The 23,758-nt window shown below is 34.0% G+C and overlaps 1 protein-coding gene across 1 annotated transcript; it reads left to right on the forward strand.

Annotated features, from left to right (window-relative positions):
• Positions 1 to 4,116: 4,116 nt before the first annotated feature.
• HELRODRAFT_191543 (hypothetical protein) lies at positions 4,117 to 22,510 on the forward strand. Its single transcript, XM_009018684.1, has 42 exons — positions 4,117 to 4,297; positions 4,391 to 4,453; positions 5,425 to 5,691; positions 5,848 to 5,908; positions 6,245 to 6,361; positions 6,530 to 6,583; positions 6,823 to 6,964; positions 7,037 to 7,125; positions 7,772 to 7,889; positions 8,130 to 8,261; positions 8,332 to 8,406; positions 8,569 to 8,690; positions 8,835 to 8,989; positions 9,426 to 9,594; positions 9,686 to 9,928; positions 10,059 to 10,190; positions 10,307 to 10,376; positions 10,890 to 11,018; positions 11,291 to 11,400; positions 11,533 to 11,599; positions 11,815 to 11,933; positions 11,958 to 12,135; positions 12,179 to 12,228; positions 12,332 to 12,628; positions 12,659 to 12,839; positions 12,974 to 13,368; positions 13,639 to 13,808; positions 13,931 to 14,016; positions 14,219 to 14,324; positions 15,060 to 15,217; positions 15,394 to 15,592; positions 15,788 to 15,889; positions 16,152 to 16,387; positions 16,471 to 16,591; positions 16,700 to 16,782; positions 17,159 to 17,250; positions 17,350 to 17,441; positions 17,677 to 17,901; positions 18,174 to 21,128; positions 21,286 to 21,510; positions 21,645 to 21,745; positions 22,151 to 22,510. The coding sequence occupies exons 3-21, from the start codon at positions 5,607 to 5,609 to the stop codon at positions 11,863 to 11,865; spliced, it is 2,121 nt and encodes a 706-aa protein (XP_009016932.1). The 5' UTR covers positions 4,117 to 4,297; positions 4,391 to 4,453; positions 5,425 to 5,606; the 3' UTR covers positions 11,866 to 11,933; positions 11,958 to 12,135; positions 12,179 to 12,228; positions 12,332 to 12,628; positions 12,659 to 12,839; positions 12,974 to 13,368; positions 13,639 to 13,808; positions 13,931 to 14,016; positions 14,219 to 14,324; positions 15,060 to 15,217; positions 15,394 to 15,592; positions 15,788 to 15,889; positions 16,152 to 16,387; positions 16,471 to 16,591; positions 16,700 to 16,782; positions 17,159 to 17,250; positions 17,350 to 17,441; positions 17,677 to 17,901; positions 18,174 to 21,128; positions 21,286 to 21,510; positions 21,645 to 21,745; positions 22,151 to 22,510.
• The last annotated feature ends 1,248 nt before the right edge of the window (positions 22,511 to 23,758 follow it).

Genomic DNA, 23,758 nt, shown 5'->3' on the forward strand with positions numbered 1-23,758 from the left:
GTGCTATTAAAAAGGGTATACTAAACTTTGTAGCAGTAGTATTTGTAGTAGTAGTAGTTACATTAGTAGTTTTAGTAGTAGTGGTAATAGTAGTAGTAGTAATAGTAGCTGTAGTAGCAGTAGTAGCGTCAACAACGCCATCATCAATAGCGTTACTAAAGCTGGGGTTACACAACAATTTTCTTTTGCAAAAACTTAAAGATGATGGTGATAATGACCGAGGCGTATATAAGAATGATGATGGAGTTTTTGGTGATGACGTTGTAGTGGGTGATGATGATGATGATGATGATGAAAATGATGGTGATGGTGATGACAAGTTCGGTAAAAATGACGTCTGATAATTCGAAAGTAAATCCATCCAGCTAGAAGTAATTCGATTGCTCGAGCTACCGTTAACACCAGTATCGTTATAATAATCGGTATATATCGAGACATAACTCGGCGTGGTTGTTGCAAATTGCTTGGTATCGTTTGTACCGATATTGAATGCCGCCGTACAAAAGGGTACATCACTGCTTGGCTGGTCGTCAGTAGAGCATGAATAGATGGAGCACGAGACGAATGAAGCTCTAAACACAGTGGCCCCACAGTTGTACATAAAGGCTATACTGACCAAGCAGAGCCAGCTTAAGTAGAGGTTACCTAAATTTAGAAATAATGATTTTGAATAAACTTTTTTATAAATTTAAAATAGTCTAAAAACTAGAACGAACTATAAGATATTGAATATCACGTTGGAATGATATGATTGAAATGGTTTATTGTTAATTAAAAATGAAATTTTATAAATAAATGATTAAAATGTTCATTTTTAAAAATAAGAAATGAAGTGAAATAAATCCCGACTATTCGGATCGATAGTATCCGGGAATCGAATCTTCTTAACTTTTGCCGCAAAATTTATCGGAAGAGTTAAAATTTTTCTAAAGTAAATTTTTCTCCTAAATATCGAAGAATTGTCAGTACTCGATTGGTCGGTATGTTTCGTTTCGTCATCTTTAGAATCTGTTTTTTTGTCGGTATCCTTGGTAGCTGACGACACACCTGAGTTAAAATAATTTAATTAAAAAAAAAGAATATAACTTTAAAATTTAATTATGAATATAAAGTATGAATAATAATATAAAAATAATAAGAATAACAATAATAATAGATAAATAGAGAAAAAAGTTTATTATTTACCGGATTTGCTCGTAACAGATGACGGTGATTCGGGTCTAATTTGTTTGATTTTTTGCGTTCGGTGGGCTAATCTGGTCAGTAATTTTCGCATACGCGCCACCATTTTATCACTCAGTCTAATTTCGCGCGAATTCTTGTAGCCGTTGTTGTCGCCGCCGTTGCTGTTGTCGTCATTGTCGTCGTCGTTCATATCAAGCGAGTCGTTGTCACTGAATGAACCGATTGAGTTGCTGTCTTCGCTTTTTTTGTCTATGTCAATGGCGTTTATGTTGTTGTTGTGGTTTGTGTTTTTGTTGCTGAAATGTTTGTTGTTGTTGCTGTTGCTGTTGTCGTTGTTGTTGTTGTTATTGTTGTTGTTATTGTTGGAACAGCTACTGCTGCTGTTTGAAGTGAAGTTCGTGTCGTTGTGGTTGTGGTTTCTTGTGTTGTTGTTGTTTACGTCATCGTTGTTTATGGCAGTGACGTCATAAGTATTGTGGCTGCCGTCATTGTTGTTGCTAATGTTGTTGTTGTTGTTATTGTTGCTGTTGTTGTTGTTGTTGACGATGTAATTGATGTCATCGTCAACGATTTCGTCAATTGTGTTATGCACGTCACGAATCATTTTGAGCATGTTTGTTGTATGTTGGTCATCATCGTTGTGAGTTTTACCTTTATTAAGATGATCATTATCAATTCCTGATTTAATCACGTCACCATCATCTATCGCGACATCATCATTAGCAATTTCATTATCATTAATATTGGCAACATTCGGTTTAGTATCATCACTCTGCTCATTATTTGTAATGTCGTTTTTCGTAAAAGTATTTGTACTTGTGGCTGTAGAAGTAGCAGCAGCAGCAGTAGCAGTAGCAACAGCAGCAGCAGTGGTAGTAGCTGTTGTAATAGTATACAATTTAGTAGCAATTTTATTAGTATTATCAACTGGATTGTTTGTACTATCATCAAACGCAGTTATAATACATCCGTTATTAATATTATATTTTGAATTAGTACAAACACCATCTATACTATAAACATCAGATGTTGTATTAACATACGTATCAGTAGTAAAAGCATTAGCCATAGTATTCGCAATAGTATTAAATTTAATACCGCTACCATTGGTATCAATTGTGTTGGTATTGTGGTAGTGATTTGGTATGTTTTTTTCATCTAAAGACGCATGATGAAACAACGTCTCGTCTCTTTCGTTTCGTTTGTTGCCGTTTCTGCTTATCTTTACTGCATCCGATTCTGACTGAGTTCTATCCATTATTCATTTAGATAAAATATGATAGTATCATATACACGTGGATACATGAGATACATATGGATACATAAGATATAACGGTGTTTCAGTTGTTGAAGATGTAAGATCTAAGTAAAAAAAATGTGTGTGGTTTGTGTGTATGTGGTGCTTGTATGTATATGTTGGTTTGTAGGTATGTGTGTGTGTGTGCGTGTGTGTGTGTGCGTGTGTTTGATTTTATTAACAATATCGACTTGTTTGTTAATAATTAATTTGAAAATTTAAATTTTCAATAATAGTTTGTTGATTGACAAGTTAACTACGTTTCATGTAAAGTTCTGTCGATTTTGCCAATAATTAGAAACAATCGGATGATTCGCCTTTATGATCAAACGTTTTTAATTTATTCTTTTAATATTGACGTAATTAAAATGATATTAACAACAAATACAAAACTTATAATAATAATAATAATAATATTATTATTATTATTATTATTAAACAATAATTTTATTTTTAGTAATATTCAGTACAATCAGTATCCATATATATACGTTGATGACGCCAGGTAGGATGTATAGTATATAGGACCTCTTGGATGCTGAACAACATCAACGTGATATACTCATCCAGATGTAAAGACGCAATGACAAATGTGTGTATATATATATATACATGTATGCGTGTGCGTGAGAGAGATGAGAGAGAGAGAAAGAGAGAGAGAGAGAGAGAGAGAGAGAGAGAGAGAGAGAGAATTATAAAATATAATGACAATGACAAAAAAGACGAAAAAAATTTATGAGAACAGAAATCAGCAAAGAGACAATGTGAACAAATTATTGTAGAGAAAAGAGAAAGTAGAAATGAAGAGATAAGGAGGAGAGAAAAAGAGAGAGAGAGACAGAGAGAGAGAGAGGAGAGAGAGAGAGAGAGAGAGAGGAGAGAGAGAGAGAGAGAGAGAGAGAGAGAGAGAAAGCAATACATATATAACCGCAAACGCATAGAGACGTTGTACGTGTCGTTCCTATGCAAATGTTTAGTGGCCATGGAAACTGATTCTCTTTATACCTGCTTCTTATGATGCCGTTCAAGTAATTTTAAGCAGAGATGTCACTTGGATTGCAGAAAAAGAACGAACGAATGGATGAACGAACGAATGGATGAACGTACGAATTAACAAATGAATAAGTGAACGTATGAATCAATCTATGAATGAAAGAACGAGAGTGCGAATGAATGACTGAACAAATGAATGAACGAGAATAGACAGACAAATGCATAGATAAATGGATGAACTATTGAATTGTTCAATAGATATATAAATGATAACACTTTTACATTTATTCAGGAAGAAAATATCAAATTATATAAAATTATCTCCAGCTAACAAAACAAATTTTTCAAATATTTAGTATCAGCATTATTATTAATATCATCATCATGACCATTATTGATGTTTATCATTGTTATCACCATCATCTTCACCAATAACATCATCATATTATGTATGCAGATGGATGATGTTTATTCCATTATCATCATCATCATCATCGTTACATCACCACCATCATCATTGACGTCATTTTCGTTAGTGACGTCATAATTTATTATAAAAATTGTTTTGTCTACGGTACGTTCAAATTCTGGAATTACCCAATTTGAATCGCAAGCTATTTTTGTTTACGTTGGGAATTTTGTTTTCTCGATCGGAGGTTTGAAAATTCATTTAAAATCATTTATTTATTTAATATCGTTATTTTGTTATTTTATTTAAAAATTTATTCGGAATTTTAGTGCGTTGTTTTATAATAGAAAGTTTTATTTTACTCAAATTTTTGTCATACTGTTTTGCCTGTGTTTCAGTTTTGTAGTGCAATGGTCACTTTTTTGTGTTTTTTCTTTTAAAAAGTTCATTTAAAATTAAAAATTAATAATTTTTAAATTATCTAATTAAAATTTAATAATTATTAGGTGCTCTGGCCTGTTTGAGTTTTTATTTGAGTCCTTGAGAAGATCATGTTCTTGAAAATTAAGGTAGGATTGTTTGTAATTTTGTATGTATTGTATTTGTATAGTTATTTATAGTATATAATATAATATAAGACTAGACTACAAGTCACAGGAGGTAGTACTGTCTTTGATCTTTGAAAAGTAAAAATTTACAAAAATGTTCACTCACTGTAGTGTAGTAAAACTTATTCTTCTAATTATACTATAACACCTATAAATAGAACCTATAATTATTATATGGTATAGGACTATAGGTTCACATCAGAATTCATGATCATACAAACAAACAAACGTATGCATGTCTGTACACTGTATGTATGTACTTAGTACTAACATTTAGACATACACATTATATATTCTGATCATATTATATTATATTATATTATATTATATTATATTATATTATATTATATTATATGAACCTGTCTGTAGTTACACAGATCCATGTAGTTCATGTAAATACACTCTAGCAGTACTACCATTAATAAATTATTGTATATAATTAGTTCTAAGTAAGTATTCTTATATCTTACTTGCACATTGTCTATCTAGTTTACTCTTCTTTTGCTATTGTATTGTATAAATCATGCATACATGTATGTGAATACTATTGTAATGGCTGAATATTTTTAAAAGGTAATATTGTTTAGGAATTTAATTTGCTGGTTAAATGAATAGATGAAAGAATGTTAATGTTGGTGTAATGATAGTTAATGAATGAATGAATGAATGAATAATTGAATGAATGGATGAATGAATGAATGAATAAATGAATTAGAGAGAATAACAATAATATGTAAGCTCTCATTTGATTGTCAAAGCTTTATAATCAATTCTTAACCAGCTATATTCATCAGGCTTTTTATTCAAGGTGGTTGTACAGTACAATAAAATACATTATCTCTGGTACTGTATTATATGGTATTCTTAACTAATTTGCAAACCTGACTGAAAATAAACTATAAAATAATCATATTTTGTGTACAATTTTCTAGGCTTAACACTTTTCCAAGCCAACCAGCTGTACTAGACGAGACGATTCTAGACTTACTAGACAAGACGATTCTAGACTTACTAGACGAGACGATTTTAGACTTACTAGACGAGACGAATCACAGTGAAAAAGAAACAGAGAGGGAAAAAAAATCAGTAAAAAGTATTAGTCAAAATTTCCAAAATGGGAAGAAAAGTTGTCTTAGCGACCTGCTCACTGAACCAGTGGGCCATGGATTTTGACAACAACCTCAAAAACATTTTGAAAAGTTTGTCTATATTTTTTTAACTTTATCTTTCTGTTATTGTTTTATATATGTCTTATTAGGTCAGAACCTTATGAATATGTATGCGATCAATTATATTGATTTATTTTTATATAATCTTCTCTATAATAATATTCCATTTTTAAACTACTTTTTCAGGCATAGAATTGGCTAAAATGAAGGGTGCTAAATATAGATTGGGACCTGAGCTAGAGATAACGTTAGTCATTGTTAATTAATTAATTAATTAATTAATTAATTAATTGATTGTTATATAATTAATCACATATCAATTATGGATTAACTATAATCACAGTTTGCCTAACAGTAAACCTGCAACTACGTTGATAACATCTTCAATTATAACCAAGCTTCACATATCATTTCATTCCATTCAATTTGAATTTTTCATTTGATTTGGTTAGAATTGATTTTAGTAATTAGAAATATGTATATGTGTGTGCATGTTAATGTGTGTGTGTGCGTGTGTATGTGTGCGTGCGTGTGCGCGTGTACGTGCATCAATCACAAACACATAAAACTATTTCCAAAAAAGTGGCTATGGTTGCGGCGACCACTTCCTTGAAGGCGACACACTTCTACATTCATTCCAAGTGCTGGCCCAGCTCCTGGGATCACCCATCTGCACTGGTGTTATGTGTGATGTTGGCATGTTAGTAGTTGTGGCTATTAATTATTATTATTTTATTATTATAATTATTATTATAATTATTATTATTTATTTACTAGCTGATCTGGCGCCCTTCATAACTTCTTAGGAATTAGTTGCCATGCTCCTTCTAGTTGTATATTTTTTTTTTTTATTTTTTCTCCCCAACAGGCCTATAATGCATAAGAATGTCTCCTACAACTGCAGAGTCATCTTTCTGAACAAGTATAACTTCAACGATTGTCTTCGTAACTGACTGCCAATGAAATAACTATCCTTCAATTAATCCATAATCAATCCATTGATCCGTAATTAATTCAGTAATCACTAATTAGTCGACTAATCTTTTATAAATCCACTAATACATAATCAATTCACTAACTCATAGTCAATCCACTAATCCACAGTCAATCCACTAATCCCTTATCAATCCACTAATTCCCTAATTCTTAAAAATTGCTTAGAAAAATACTACTAATCCGGCCGAAAATGATGATGGCAGATGGCTACATATATCGAGAGAGTAGGTATTTCACGGCCTGGACTAAAGAAAAGACCGTCGAAGATTTCTATTTGCCTCGAATTATTCAACGTATAACTGGCCAGGTTTTGAATGAATGAATGGATGAATGAATGAATGAATGAATGAATGAATGAATGAATGACCAATTAAAAAAGAGAACAGTTCCATTTGGAGATGGCGTGATATCGACGCTGGATACGTGCATTGCAAGTGAGATTTGTGAAGAAATGTGGAACGCCGCTAGGTTTTTTATTCATCAATTTATTTGTTCACTCACTCACTCACTCTCTCATTTATTTGTTTGTTTGTTTGTTTGTTTGTTTGTTTGTTTGTTTGTTTGTTTGTTTGTTTGTTTGTTTGTTTGTTTGTTTGTTTGTTTGTTTGTTTGTTTGTTTGTTTGTTTGTTTGTTTGTTTGTTTGTTTGTTTGTTTGTTTGTTTGTTTGTTAGTTTGTTTGTTTGTTTGTTTGTTTGTTTGTTTGTTTGTTTGTTTGTTTGTTTGTTTGTTTGTTTGTTTGTTTGTTTGTTTGTTTGTTTGTTTGTTTGTTTGTTTGTTTGTTTGTTTGTTTGTTTGTTTGTTTGTTTGTTTGTTTGTTTGTTTGTTTGTTTGTTTGTTTGTTTGTTTGTTTGTTTGTTTGTTTGTTTGTTTGTTTGTTTGTTTATTTGTTTGTTTGTTCTTTTGTTCTTTTGTTCTTTTGTTCTTTCATTCAATCACTCACTCGTTCAGTCGATGATTCATTTAAATATTTTTAAACATTTAAACCTAGTCTCAACATTATTTTAACTTCAATACGAATGGAGTGGAGATTCATTCATTCATTCATTCATTAATTCACTCACTCATTCATTCATTCACTCACTCACTCACTCATTCATTCATTCACTCACTCAGCCGCAACATCCAGTTAGGTATGGACGGTGTGGAGATAATAACGAACGCAAGCGGAAGTCATCACGAACTGAGGAAGGCCTATGTCCGAGTTGACATCATCAAGTCGACCACCCTGAAGGTAGGCGACGTCATGACGACGACGACGACGACGACGAGGATGATGATGATGATGAAGGATGATGATGATTGTTATTATTATTATTTTGTTGTTTTTGTTGTTGTTATTATTATCATATTAGCCATTCTAAGATATCGTTAGCCAAATATCATTAATCCAATTATCAATATTCATCACCATCATCATCACAATCATCATCATCATTCTCATCACCACCTTCATCATCATCATCATCACTAGGCAGGGGGCATATACATGTTCTCCAATCAGTTCGGTTGTGATGGCGAGAGAGTTTATTACGATGGCTGTTCCACCATTGCCTGCAATGGTGATATATTAGCTCAAGGAAAGCAATTCATCATCGGCGATGTCGTGAGTGAATAAATGAATGAGTGAATGAATGAACGAATGAATGAACGAATGACCATATAAATTTTTGCAGGATGTTGTAACAGCGGTTGTTGATCTGGAAGATGTTAGACACTACAGGAATTCCCTAAGGAGCAGATGCATTTTGGTTAGTGTTGCACAAACACACGTAGACACACACACACACACACACACACACACACACACACACACACACACACACACTGCACCTTTGCATATATAAAATAGTATTGGCAACAATCATTTAAAATTTCTAAAAAAAAAGAAACATTATGATTCCTTGGATTAGGCAGCTGCAAGCTCGCCCTTTCCGCGAGTAAATGTGGACTTCGAACTGACATCTGGCGATCCTTACCTGGAATGTTCGCCAGTTTTGGAATGGAAGTACCATACACCTGAGGAGGAAATTAGGTAATGATGATGATCATGATGATGATGTCGATGATTATGATGATCCTAATGATTATACAAAAAGAGAGAAAGGGGGAGAGACGAGTTAGACAAATACACACACGCACACACACACACAACACACACGTACGCACACACAAACAGCTTAGGACCAGCATGTTGGTTGTGGGACTACCTGCGTAGAAGTGGTGCAAGCGGCTACTTCCTACCACTGAGTGGTGGTCTCGACAGTTCGAGTGTGGCCTGCATCGCCTACTCCATGTGCACGCTGCTCTGCCACACCGTCAACTCTCTTAAAAGTTTGTAGTCTTTTGTTGTATTTCTTAATGATGTTGGTTCTGGTTGGTTGCTCTGTTGTATTTATTGCATTTGTGCACATTTGAACACGCACCCACACACACATACATACACACATACATACATACATTTTTCAGCCAGTCTGTATTGAGAACTTTGGTCCAACCGATTTTCAGACTCAGAGTTTTCTGAATGAACTCTGTAGCAGGATTGTAGAAGTATCGGGTGACCCATTAGATAAGAGTTATGTAAAGCAATCTTTCTCTATTTTACTTCAAAAATATAATTCTTTCTGTGTTTTGGATGGAGCGTTAAAATACCTGTCTGTGCGAAGCGTTTAACATAAATTAAAGCTGAACCCGGATATGATTATTACTTCCTTATAGTTCTAATCAATTATGGGTTCATACATACATACACACACACAAAAACCCACAGACGCAGAAGCACTCAGTGATATTCGGCGAATAACTCGCGACCCGACTTACGAGCCGAAAAGCCCGCGAGAGTTATGCGGCAAACTGCTAACGACTTGCTACATGGCCACAAGTAACAGCTCCCAAGTTACCAGAGATCTTGCCAAGAAACTGGCTGATGAGATTGGAAGGTTTTTGAAGATGACGATGATGATGTTTGTTGTTGATGATGATGATGATAATGATGATAACAACAGCTACCACTACTGCTACAACAAACAGCTACCACCTGAATATAAACTTCGACGGCGCTGTCTCAAGCGTCATCAACATCTTCTCACTGACCTTCAACCTTATGCCAAAGTTCAAAGTTTACGGAGGGTCACACGTGGAAAATTTGGCCTTGCAAAATGTCCAGGCGCGATTGAGAATGGTACTCGCTTATTTATTCGCCCAACTTTCCCTTTGGGGCCGTGGTCAGTCAGGCGGTTTGTTGGTTCTGGGGTCCGCCAATGTTGATGAAAGGTTAAATCAATCAATCATTTATTCGTTCGTTCGTTCGTTCAATCGTTCATTCGTTCATTCATTCGGTCAGTCATTCATTCTTTTTTTGGTTCGATCGATCATTCATTCATTCATTCACCTAACATTGCAGTTTACGTGGTTACATGACGAAGTACGATTGCTCCAGTGCAGACATCAATCCCATCGGAGGCATCAGCAAGACGGATCTCAGGAAGTTGATCCTCTTCTCTATCGAACGATTTCAACTCCAATCGCTTAAAGAGTTAGTGGATTTGTTTATTCATTCATTTATTGGCTGATTTGCTCATTTACTCACTCACACTCATCCGTTCATTCTTTTATTTCTTCATTCATTCATTAATTCATTCACTGACTCAGCATCTACATGGCACCGCCTACTGCAGAATTGGAACCCCTCATTGAAGGAAAAGTCGCCCAGTTGGATGAAGTTTGTACTATGCATGCATGCATGCATTGCCCATTCATTCATTTTTTTATTTCATCCGGTAATTCATTCATTCATTCATTCGTTCATTCATTTCATCCATCCATTTTTCATTTGTATTATTGCCTGACCGGTTTATTGACAGATCAAGTTTTTCAATTTTGTCGTTGTTGTTCATTTCTGCAAAATTAAGTAGGCAGGCTAATAAGGTTTCAAATCATTCTCTCGTTATTATAACTATGAAAAGGTCGAACTCAAACCCAGATCTGGCCTCATAAGTATCAAATTTGACCTTGAAATAATTACCGCTGACCTTGACATAATTACCACTGACCTTGACATAATTAACACTGACCTTGACATAATTACCACTGACCTTGACATAATTAACACTGACCTTGACATAATTAACACTGACCTTGACATAATTAACACTGACCTTGACATAATTAACACTGACCTTGACATAATTAAAACTGACCTTGACATAATTAACACTGACCTTGACATCTCCAGGATGACATGGGCATGACCTACGATGAGTTATCCTTATACGGCAGACTTAGAAGCGTATACAGGTGTGGCCCGTTCAGTATGTACGCCAAGTTACTATCGCATTGGAAGGATAGGCATACACCGGAAGAGGTTTGGCTGATTAGTTGGTTGGTTGGCTAGTTGATTGATTGGTTGATTGATTGATTGATTGGTTGGTTGATTGATTGATTGATTGATTGATTGATTGATTGATTGATTGATTGATTGATTGATTGATTGATTGATTGATTGATTGATTGATTGATTGATTGATTGATTGATTGATTGATTGATTGATTGATTGATTGATTGATTGATTGATTGATTGATTGATTGATTGATTGATTGATTGATTGATTGATTGATTGGTTGAATGATTGCAGATAGCGAAAAAAGTGAAGTTCTTCTTCCAGTCTTATTCAGCCAACCGACACAAGATGACGACCCTGACACCAGCATATCATGCTGAATTATATAGTCCTGATGATAATAGGCTAGTGATGATGTTGAAGATGATGTTCTTGGTGATGACGATGCCGTTGATGATGATACTGTTTTGGTGTGTGGTAATGATGATGATAACAATATGATCTTTGATTAATTTTTTCCATTTTTGCTTTTTAAGATTTGACCATAGGCAGTTCTTATACAACACTCAGTGGCCTTGGCAATTTCGCTTCATAGACGAACAGGTTTTTTTTCTCTTATTTATTAATGATTCATTCTTTGTTCATTTATTCATTCGTACATTCATTCTTTCTTCTGTTTTTTTTTTATATTTTTGTGTAACTTTTTGTCGATTTACATGTAATTTTTTTAAGACATTTACATGTAACTTTATTTTATTACACAAAATCACACCTAATTATTTTGGTGTTATTATCTTGATTAATTTTAATTTATTCAGGTGAAATATGTTAGTTCAAAGAACTCTGCTCCAACTTCTGATGTGGATTAACCAAACCTATATATATATATATATATATATATATATATATATATATATATATATATATATATATATATATGTATGTATGTATGTATGTATTTACTTTACTGAATAATAAATAGCATCATGGATGTACATGGTACTGGGTAAACTTTCGCTATCTCAGTTTACTTTTCGTTCACGGGCGATATTTTTATGACCGAAATGTACGGTGGTAAAATTGAATTTAAAAATAATAAACAAACTTTGATTTGAATAAACGTGTTTTATTTTATAAAAATTATCATTTTTATTTATATTATCATTATTATTTTATTATAAAATTATCATTTTATTTATTTTTTGTGCGTCAAAAATAGCCATTGATGAAATGTGAGTGTTAGTCTAATTTTTATTTATCAATAAAACAATGATAGTGTTAATATTATAAAATGAACTGCTATTTTTCAAAAGCGAAACCGAGAATCAGTCACTAACTGTAACTTACTAAACTGAGTTAGCGAGTCACTAACTGGATAAAAAAAACAACAAAACAAAAATCGTTAACTAAATAATTCATTCTAATTAAACAAAATTTAAAATGCCGCCCCGACATCGTGGTCGAGGATCAGTAAATCGCTACTGGACTTGGAACCTTGAAAACAACCAACCCAACATTGATCAGCTACGCAATGCGCCAGATTCTGATCTTCCTCTGGTTCATCGACGACGGACAAGGCGACCTAACAGCTATCAGTATCCACAACAAACAGAAAGGGATAATAATAATAACCACCAGCAACGACATAGGGGTTTTAATAATCCCCAGCAACGACATAGGGGTTTTAATAATCCCCAGCAACATGATTATTTCACTAGAAGACACACTAACTCTAGCTCAAATAATCGCAACAATAATAATAATAATAATTATCATTATTATAACAATACTGTTGACCAAGACTCAGTAATATGGCTTAACGATCTACAACCAGAGCAATATGGTAGGGTGGTTAGTTTTTATTTGAAAATTAGAATGGAATTGTTATTATTTTGGGAACTAATACTTTTAACTATATTTTTATTATTATTTCATTGTATATTTATATTTTTGTTATTTATTTTTAATAAAATTCAGACAATGATGACGACGAAAGTTCGTTTTCAGATTTTAGCAGCAGTGATTATGTCTATAGCGATAGTGAAACAGATGATGACGTCACAGAAATCAATATAAACATTGATAATCATAATAATAACAATAACAACAATAATGCCTCGAATGATCACAACCCAAATAACATCAATAATAATAATAATAATGATGATGATGAAGATGATGTTATTGTTATGGATGTCAGTATTGGTGACAACAACAATGCCAACAGCAATGATATTGAGATGAATTCTCAAAGTACAACAACAACAACGATGATGATATCAACTACTGGTAACGTCAACACCAACGACACATCAAATCTTCTAACTATAGATCCCTCAACAAATAATGATAGCGAACAACAACAACAACAAATAGTTCCAGGTTCTCTTTCGGATTTTTATTTATTTATTTATTTCTTTTTACGTGACATTAATAAAAACTAAATCAATGGTATTTATTGATATTTAACATTATTTATAACATGAATTAAATTTACATTTGTTTTAATTGGTTAAAATAATATAAAATAAAATAGCTACATTGATGTTTTCATTGTTGTATTAATTACATAAACTTTAACATTTTGTTCACATTAATATTAATAATAATATTATTAATAATAATAATATTGCAATAACAAACAGCAGGCCAGGCAGATACATCGATGAATGATTTCAAAACGCCAGCAAAATTAAACAATAATAATAACAACATTAATAATAATAATAGCAATGATAAAAAGAAGAAATTTGAAGGGAGCAGTGAAAGAAAGAAGAGGAGTATACTGGATGACAGCATTGATGACAGCGATGTTTGTCTTTGTCGTTATTGTTGTTGTTATTATTGTTGTTGTTATTTTTATTATTATGAAATTTCTTAATGTCATTATTTTTCTGTTTTTTTTATATGCAGTTAAAAAATTTTTCAATGTAGTCTTGTCCGATCTGTTTTGAGCCGTGGACCAACAGTGGACTTCACAGGCTGGTTTCTCTTAAGTGCGGTCATCTCTTTGGTCAGAAGTTAGTTTTTTATTCCATTCATTTTATTAGCTGGTTGGTTAACTGATTGCTTTTTGTTTGCTTGGCTGGTTGATTCGTTCGTTTTTTCATTCATTCATTCATTTATTTTCTCATTCATTCATTCTATCATCCATTCATTCATTTATTCAGTAATTAATTTCATTTCTTCATTCATGATTTAAATCTCCCTCTTTGAAAACAGCTGTATAGAGAAATGGCTGCCCAGCAATGCGAAAGGCAAATGTCCTAACTGCAACTCGAAAGCTCACTCCAGAGACATCAGAGTCATATTCGCCAAGAGATTAAAGGTTTTTGCAACGATATAATTTATTCCAGCAGAAATTTACTAATTAATTATTTATTAATAATATTATATATTGTAATATTGTAATTGTTTGTTGGAGACAAATATTTCTAAATCAACTAACTATAACAGCTGAACTCTTTTAAATACACATTTGCACAAATATATACACACACACACGCACACACACACACACACACAATTTGCACACACACACACACACACAATTTAACACACCTTAAAGCCAACCAACTAAATGACAAAACTACTCCTTTCACTAATAGCACACTTTCATACTCAACTCTCATCTCCCATTCTACTCATATCTTCAACACACACAGATTAATTGATTGATTGATTGCTTTGTTAACCTCACATTTTATCCCTAATAGCGTCACACATATTAAACTCTATAAATATAATAATAAATATAATAATAAACTCTATAAATATAATTATATAATAATAAACGTAATATTAAACTCTATAAATATAATTATATAATAATAAACGTAATATTAAACTCTATAAATATAATTATATAATAATAAACGTAATATTAAACTCTATAAATATAATTATATAATAATAAACAACAAACAACAACACACGTTTAGACGACATTTTCCCCGAGATCGGGGGTTGCCGAGATTGGGGGTTGCTGATATATATAATAAATGTAATATTTAACTCTATAATTATATAAGTTAAATCGGCATTGAAGTTTTCGTTTTCCTAGGCCCTAGACACAAGTGAGAGGGATCGTCTGATCACTGAGTTGAATGAAGAGAGGAGGTCCAAGCAAGTTTTAGAACTGAACACGGCGCGTAGTAAGATGCAGATGCAGCATGCCCTTGACGAGTGCCAGAGGTTGAGAGAGGAGAATGAAAAGTTGAAGTAAGTTAGATGATAATTGGGGATTGATTGGCTGGGCTGGTTTGGTTGGTTATCTGTCTGGCTAACTGACTGACCGAGCTGGTTGTTTGATTGATTGTGTTTAACGTTTATTTGAAGATTATTTTATCATAATTCTAAATTTTAAAAAAACTCTTCTTCCCCTAAAAATGCAACAGAACCACAGTTCAAATGAACCAGGTTCAGATCATGATGATGATGTCGAACAAGTCATCATCGTCGTCATCTTCAATAGCCGGACAAACGTCATCATCATTAGTAGCATCGTCATCATCATCGTTGTCATCATCATCTCAGATGTTACATCATGCCAAATCTCAAAGTTGTTTCGTGTTTGAGAGATCTATAAAATGTGATGTAAGGTTGATTGAGGCTGCTCCATTACTCCATTATGTTTTGTACATCTTTCACTCTCTCTCTCTCTCTCTCTCTCTCTCTCTCTCTCTCTCTCTCTCTCTCTCTCTCTCTCTCTCTCTCTCTTTCTCTCTATTTATTCTATAATTTTATTTTTTTTCATTTTTCATCTTTACTCTTCTTATTATTTTTTTTCAGCCTGGCTCTTGCAGGGTGATGACTTATCACAGTCAGACGTCGACTCTCTTCATATCCCAGCAGAGTCCCAATCCTTTGTTTCCTGGGTTTGGGATTAAAAAGGTAGATTGAGTTGTTCGGTTTGGATTTTCGGTTGTTTGGTAGATTGAGTTGTTTCGGTTTTGGATCTTGATTGTTTGGTTTATTCATTCATTCGGGCACTCAGCCATTCATTTTTAATTCATTTATTCTTTCGTTCATTCTTCCATCCGGTCATTCATTCATGGTGAATGACCGGATTCATTCATTCATTCATTCAGATTAAGATTGATTTTTTTTGGTGATTTCATTTTTGTACACAAACATTCATTCACCATGTGCCTAGCTAAGAACATTAGATCTAAAGAGCCACGAATACGTACCGATCCACAACAAACTGATCAGAGATCTGGCATTCAGTAGCGACAGCAGCAGCAGCAACGAGTCCACCAGCAAAAATGAAGCCAGCGGCTGTGAAGCGAGCAGTGGCTGTGGAAACAGCCAGAAGTTTCTACTGCTCACTGCTTCGATGGATAAGAGTTTAAAGATTACAAATGTCCACAGTAATCAAGTCGTTCAAAGGTAGATTATGATGATGATGATGCGCTATTTTGATAATGATGATGGTGATGATTGTTCTTGAAAAATTCAATTTTCCTTCACAGCTATGAGTGCCTTAGTCCAGTTTGGTCGTGTTGCTGGCACGCAGAGAAGCCAAATTACTTTTTTGCCGGCCTGCAGAATGGCAACGTACTCATGTTCGATACGCGATTCAACAATCAATATGTCAGTACATCTTCTCTGTTTGCTATGTTGCTTCAATAGTTATCTTCGTAACAATCATAATAATAATTATTATTATTATTGTTATTATTATTATGTTTTTGTTTAAAGGTGTCCAGTTTAACATCCGCTGAAAACTCAAAGTCTGTTGTATCACTGCATTACCTGCCGAAATTATTCGGGAATCGATATAGGTTGATTGATTGATTGGTTGGTTTATTGGTTGGTTGTTTGATTGATTGATTGGTTGTTGATTGAATGGTTGGTTGATTAATTGATTGATTGATTGTTTGGTTGATTTGCTGGTTGATTGATCGGTGTTTCGTGTTTGATTTGTTGATTGGTTGATTGATTAAAACTGACTGACTGACTGATTAATTAAATAATTAACTTTGTTATAAGATAAAAGTAGTCTATAATAGCCAGAAACAAATTGCTGGCTATTTAACGTAATCTAAACCGCGTAAATAAATTATGAATTTATAATTTTTCTTACTATCAATATAATTGAAATTTTCATAATTTATTATAATTTATCATAATTTATTATAATTTATTATAATTATGCAGACCTGGCGGCCTGATAGCAGGCCAATTAGACAATAGTATATTCTTTGAATGTAGGGATACGACATTTACGCCATCTTACCTGCCATTTGAAGGTTTTATTAATTATTCATAGGTTTTATTAATTATTCATAGATTATTATTATTCATAGGTTATTATTATTATTATTATTATTATTATTATTATTATTAAGGTTTATTATCGAGCTTATCAGTAGAGAATGCAACTGGTCACGTGCTAGCTTCATTTAGGCCGAATTCTCAGTACCAATTCTGTCGTCATCAAGTACATTTGTTTTGTTTCTATCTATCTATCTATCTATCTATCTATCTATCTATCTATCTATCTATCTATCTATCTATCTATCTATCTATCTATCTATCTATCTATCTATCTATCTATCTATCTATCTATCTATCCATCCATCCATCCATCCATCCATCCATCTATCTATCTATCTATCTAAATATTTATTTCTCCCATTCTCTCTCTCTCACACATATTTTTCATTCTTTCACAGCTATACAGCCTCTCATTCAGTCCATCCACGACGACGGCAGCAACAGCAACAAGCAGTGACACCCAGCAGCAGCAGCTCTTCACGTCGACAGTGCACTGCAACAACATTCAGACATTTCATGGCAGTCCGTCGCAGAAGAGGTTGCTAAGGAGTCGTCTCATGCTACACCCTGATCATGGATTGGAGATGTTGCTCATCTGTGCCGGGAATGAGTCTAATAAATCGGTTTGTTTGTCTGTCTCTCTGTCTGTCTGTCTGTCTGTCTGTTTGTCTGTTTATTTGTTTGCTAGCGGTTTAGCTGGATGTTAGCTGTCTAGTGGTTAGCTAGCTGCCGCTGCTGGTTGTTTGCTGCTTGCTTGAGTGATTGAATGATTGATTGAATGGTTGATTGAATGAATGATTGATTAATTGATTGATTTTTGATATTCTGTTGTTTGCTGTTTTGACACTACCAGCCGAAAAGTGAATTAAGACTACATGGTAAACAAACAACGCAGGTTGAAATCTGGAACAGCAGCAACGGTCTGAAGCAGCAGAGCATTCCAGCAACCAGCGATGACGTCATCGACATTTGTCCCGTGACGGATGACATAAGCAACAAGCCCTACATGCTTGCCGTACTCAACGACAAAGAAGTCAACGTCTATAAATGGGGCTGAGGAAAATGATGACGACGACGACGATGATGATGATAATAATAATGACTATACTTTTTTTTGACTATGATTAAGTTGTTCTTTAAAGTAAATTATAATTATGGCAACTATTTCATCATTATAAATCTATCTGCTAACTGTACCAATGACAATTTGTGTACAAACAAGACTGTTTACATCGTGTGTGTTGTGTGTGTGTGTCTGTGTCTGTGTGTGTGTCTGTATGCGTATATTCCTATAGTTGCATGTATCTCGTAGCAATATATATATGTATATGGTTTCTACATAAAAATACGTCTTTTAATCGCGTCCATATGTCGTTATGTGTACTTCCAGTATGACTAACTGACACCCAACAAGTGAATGTAACACTCGACTGTCTCTTTGTATACTTATTTTGGATTCAATTAGTACTGCCTTTTATTATTTTTTTAGCGAGTTGTTTTTATTATTGTTGTTCCTGGATATCTACGTATAGTTTGGCAATCCTGCGTTACTATTACTATTATTATTATTATTGTTATTATTATTATTATTGAATTAGGTAGTATAGAAGTAAATCTTAACACACACACGTGTATGTGTGTGTCTTTTTATAGCTTTTTTAAAATAAAGATTTTATAAAAAAAATAATAAGATTGATAATAATTGATCTATTATAATAATAAGTAAATGTATAAACATACAAATTTGCGTACATACAAACATGCATACATACACATACATACATACACACACGTACATACAAACATATATACAGTACATACAAACATAAGCAAATTAGTAACGCTTTCACCCCGATATATGCACTAGCAGGCTAAAATTTGATAATTTTATCGGTAGCGTGTTTTTAATTAACTAGCAGGGTTTTGTAATAACAAATTTTATATGTGTATGTATATAAATACTCATAGTTTGTCTGAAAAAGACGTATTTATTTATTTTTATAATTATTTATGTTGATAGTGGTTTATTTTTGAAATGTTTCTTGAAAGTTCCGTAGTAAACTAGATGTAAATATTGAAAAGTTTTCAATTATCATGAGAAAATCGTGAACAAATTCGTGAAATTTAATTACTTAATTGTAAATAGATGATTCTGTAACTAAAAAATAAATTCCATTGTCGACAACTCGAAAAGTATCGACAATTTTAAGACCGAAACTAACGTAACATTAACAAAACTCTGCTTTCTAATCAGTATATCCGTCCACTATCCAAAATTGGTGATATAGCGCAAAGTCAGACGGACCAAATATGAACGCGAAAATAAAAAGCAAATCCCTTTCAACCTCATCAACTATAACGATTCCTGTAACGGTAACCTCAAAATCACCAACAAAAGCTTCAACAGCAGTGTCCAAACCAACAACAGCAGCAACAAAATCAGCAACATTAACACGGTCAGCTGTTAGAAACAGCATTCGGAGTAAGCGTTCGAGTAGACAAGACCCTCTGGACTGCCTCAGGCACTGTCTGCACCTCGATTCCAACGCCAAATCAAATAAAAGTAGGTCAAAAATTAATGGGGTGGGGTCAAGAGGTCAAATTCATTCGGTCGGAGATAGTTTAATGAATGGAACGTCGAAAGCAGGGAATTCTTCTGCGATGAATTGTGAGATGAGCAAGTACGATGCACTGGTCGGTCCGTTTGAGGTTAGCGAGTTTAGATCTGCTCTTGCTTGATGAATAATTTTATATTGAGTTGAGTGGATGGCAGTATTTCGCAAAAAAAATTAAATTTCAGAAGAAAGAATGGTTGTTTTAGTGAAAGAATATCCCGTTGGTTCATGCATTAATAATATTTCAGTAATGTTTGTTAATTCGTTAATTCGATAGCGGGCCAAAGAACGGAGAGCAGCCTCTGAAGCTAAACTAGCACACACGCTCAACTGGTTAGAACAGTTGTCGGCTAACAATGACGTCACTGGAAGTTGTCGCCTAAGCAACTGTCGCCGCAACAATCTAGCTAGAAGAACGACAACTAGAAGTAGCCTGCGAAGTAACTGTCGCGGCCACAAACGGTCTTTCATTCGTGGGGAGAAAGATTTAAAAAAATTGAACAAGGCGTGCGATTTGATTACGGTCGAGAATAAAAAAACAGATGACGGTGATGATTATGAAGACGACGACGATGATGATGGAGAGGGTGAAGACTTCTCCAAATCTTCCAACAACGACACTTACGATGAAGATGACCCCTGGGTTTCCCCGAGCTGCAACAACAACAACAACATTCCTTCCTCAGTTAATTGCAACAACAACAAAAGACCGACAACAGCGTACGTCCATAACATCAAATCAAACATCAACGAAAAAGCTTCACGTAAATATTTAGAAACTCTTGTTGCGAGACAAGAAATTGAGGCAGACTCACACCGCAATAAACATCTCAGCATGGTGGAAAACTACAAAATACGCAACCACCAGAGCAACAACAGTGCAACCAATAAAAACAAAACATCGACTGTAAATTTTGGCAAATTTGTTGAAAATGTTCAAAAAACAACCGGCAACATGTTTCACAACAGCACCGCGACAAAATACGACGACAGCTCGTTGAGTAGCGTCGTTGAACACCTCCGCATAACATTCAACCTCGACCAGTGGGAGGATAATAAGAAACAAAACATAATACCGACCAAACCGACCAAAAAACCGATCAGGAAATTCGAATGTCGTAATGCCGATGCAAGTATGAAAGTTTGTTTCGGTAAACCGAGTCGGTTTTACGATTACGGCGAGGTTCTAATCGAAATCGTCATCGTTACCGTCGTCTACTCTGACGATTACAACGGTTGGCGTTTGATCAATAAACTAAATACTTTCATATGTAATCAAAACATAGTTACGAAATATTTCTTCAATAGTTTCAATACATTTAATTTATCAATAATTAGTAAACGAAATCTTTCATTACTAATTGTAATCGGCACATCACATTCATACGGCAGATCAGCCAGCAAACTTGGGTATAACCGTAGTAGGCCAGACGACGAAACTCTATGACAATTGCATCGAAACAACGACAACATTAGCAACAGTGTCGCCACAAATAACCTCAACAACAATACCAACAACAACAACTACTACGCCAACACTAACAAAAGATTCTGGAATTTACATAGGAGTAATTAAGCATGGGGGCAAAGCGGAGCAATACAACGTATTCAGCAAAGGTTATTGCAAAAAACCTTGTTTAAGTCGACTCATTAATGTTTATTGGCTTATCAATATTAATAAGTTTATGAATATTAATTGCCATACTGATTATTTAATTAAATTAATCTCAATAAATTATGTTAATTAATAGGCGACCGCCTGCTACAAGTCGACGAAGATGATTTGGAAACGCTTTCCAATGAAGAAGCTCTCGAAGTTTTCAGGAAAAAATTGGCTCATTTGAAAGACGAGGTGATGATGACGATGATGCTGGTGATGGTTATGACGATGTTGGTGATGGTTATGATGATGTTGGTGATGATTATGACGATGTTGGTGATGATTATGATGATGTTGGTGATGATTATGATGATGTTGGTGATGATTATGATGATGTTGGTGATGATTATGATGATGTTGGTGATGGTTATGATGATGTTATTTAAGATAATATAATGATAATATTGATGGTTTTATTGCTGGTAAAAATTGTGATTATTAGAATTTTGTTGTTGTTGTTGATGACGATGATGCGGCTGTCGTTATTGCTGCTGCTGCAGCTGTTGTAGCTGCTGCGACCACTGCTCCTGATAGTGGTAATAGTGATGATGATTATGATAACGATAACCATCATTATCGTTAATAATCTACCGCCAGAATTCTCCAAAAATGATCCGCATATTGCTGGGCCGCTATTATATCAACCAAAGTAAACAACATCAGATGCAGCTACTTGTGCAAGGCAGAGATTTCATCAACAACTACCTCAACAACAACAACAACAACAGTAACAACAATTACAATAATAATAACAATAATAATAATAACCATAATAATACTATTAGTAGTTCAAACTGCAACACGTATAGCACGAGTAATGGAAACAGCGCTGTTTTTAATTTAACTCTTAATAATTCCAAGCATGCAAAAACCCACAACAACAACGACAACAACAATAATAATAATAATAATAACAATAATAATAGCAGCAATAACATTAACTATCGCCATGTTAACTCATCCCGGTTCAGCAATTCCAGTTCGTCAACATATCGTAGCAAAGTTTACTATCCCAGTAACAACGTCAACAAAAACATCATCAACAACATAAACAATAACAACATAAATAACAACAAAACCCGGAAATACGCCACGGCAACCGGAAATAGTAGCAGCCATGTTGGTTCTAAAATTCCGGTTCACAGTAATGATGAACAGCATGATGTGCAAACATGTTCATGTTCTCTCTGTTCGTTCGTCCGCCGAGAAAACGAGGTCTCAATCAAAGATACTGATAATGATAAAGATGGTGATGATGATAATGATAATGATGATGATGAAATAAAAAACGGTGACGATGATAATGATGGTAGTAATAGCCTTTGTTTCAATGATAAACGACCACACTTAACAAGCACACTCAATCATACCAAGTCACGTGGTAATGATGATGATGATGCTTATAGAAATGACGACGGCGATGATGATGATAGTAATGGTGATGATGGTGGTGATGATGACAAAGAAAATAGAGACCGTCATTATCAAAATCCTCGGCGTATTCGTGATAGTCGTCAACTTCTGAGTTCTGCTGGATCGCCAGCGCGTTTCAATAATGAGATTAGTTTGGCCGATCAAAATTCATTCGATCACGATAACGATGATGATGATGGTGGTAGTAATGATGATAACGATGATGATGGTGGTGGTAATAATGATGATAACGATGATAATGATGGTGGTAACATTGATGATGAAGATGATGATGACGACAGCAAAAAATTTTACGTAAGCGATTTTGAAAATGACGTTAAGCTAGGTATCAACAACAACCATTGTGCCAGATACGTAAACAACAACCACAACAACAATTACAACAACAACAACAATAATAATAATAATTATAGTAATAATATTATAAATAATAATTATCATCGTCATCGTTATCACCCCACAAACCCCTTCGTAAAAAATAACATGCTATCTCCAGCGTACCATCACAATATTAAAAATAATTATAATAATAATAAAAATAATAATTATGGTGATGACGAAGATGATGACGATGATGATGACGATTTTTCCAGCCAGGAACTTAATCGTCGTCATCATGAGCTATACAAGGGCAGACGCTATTTGACGAATAGTAAAAATAATAATAATGGTGATAATAATAATAATAATTTACTTATCCCATATCGTCATTCCTTCATTCAACATCATCATCGTCATCATCATCCTGCATCTCATCAACAGCAGCCACAC

The sequence above is a fragment of the Helobdella robusta genome (assembly GCF_000326865.2).
Source record: "Helobdella robusta unplaced genomic scaffold HELROscaffold_22, whole genome shotgun sequence".
Classification (NCBI taxonomy): domain Eukaryota; kingdom Metazoa; phylum Annelida; class Clitellata; order Rhynchobdellida; family Glossiphoniidae; genus Helobdella; species Helobdella robusta.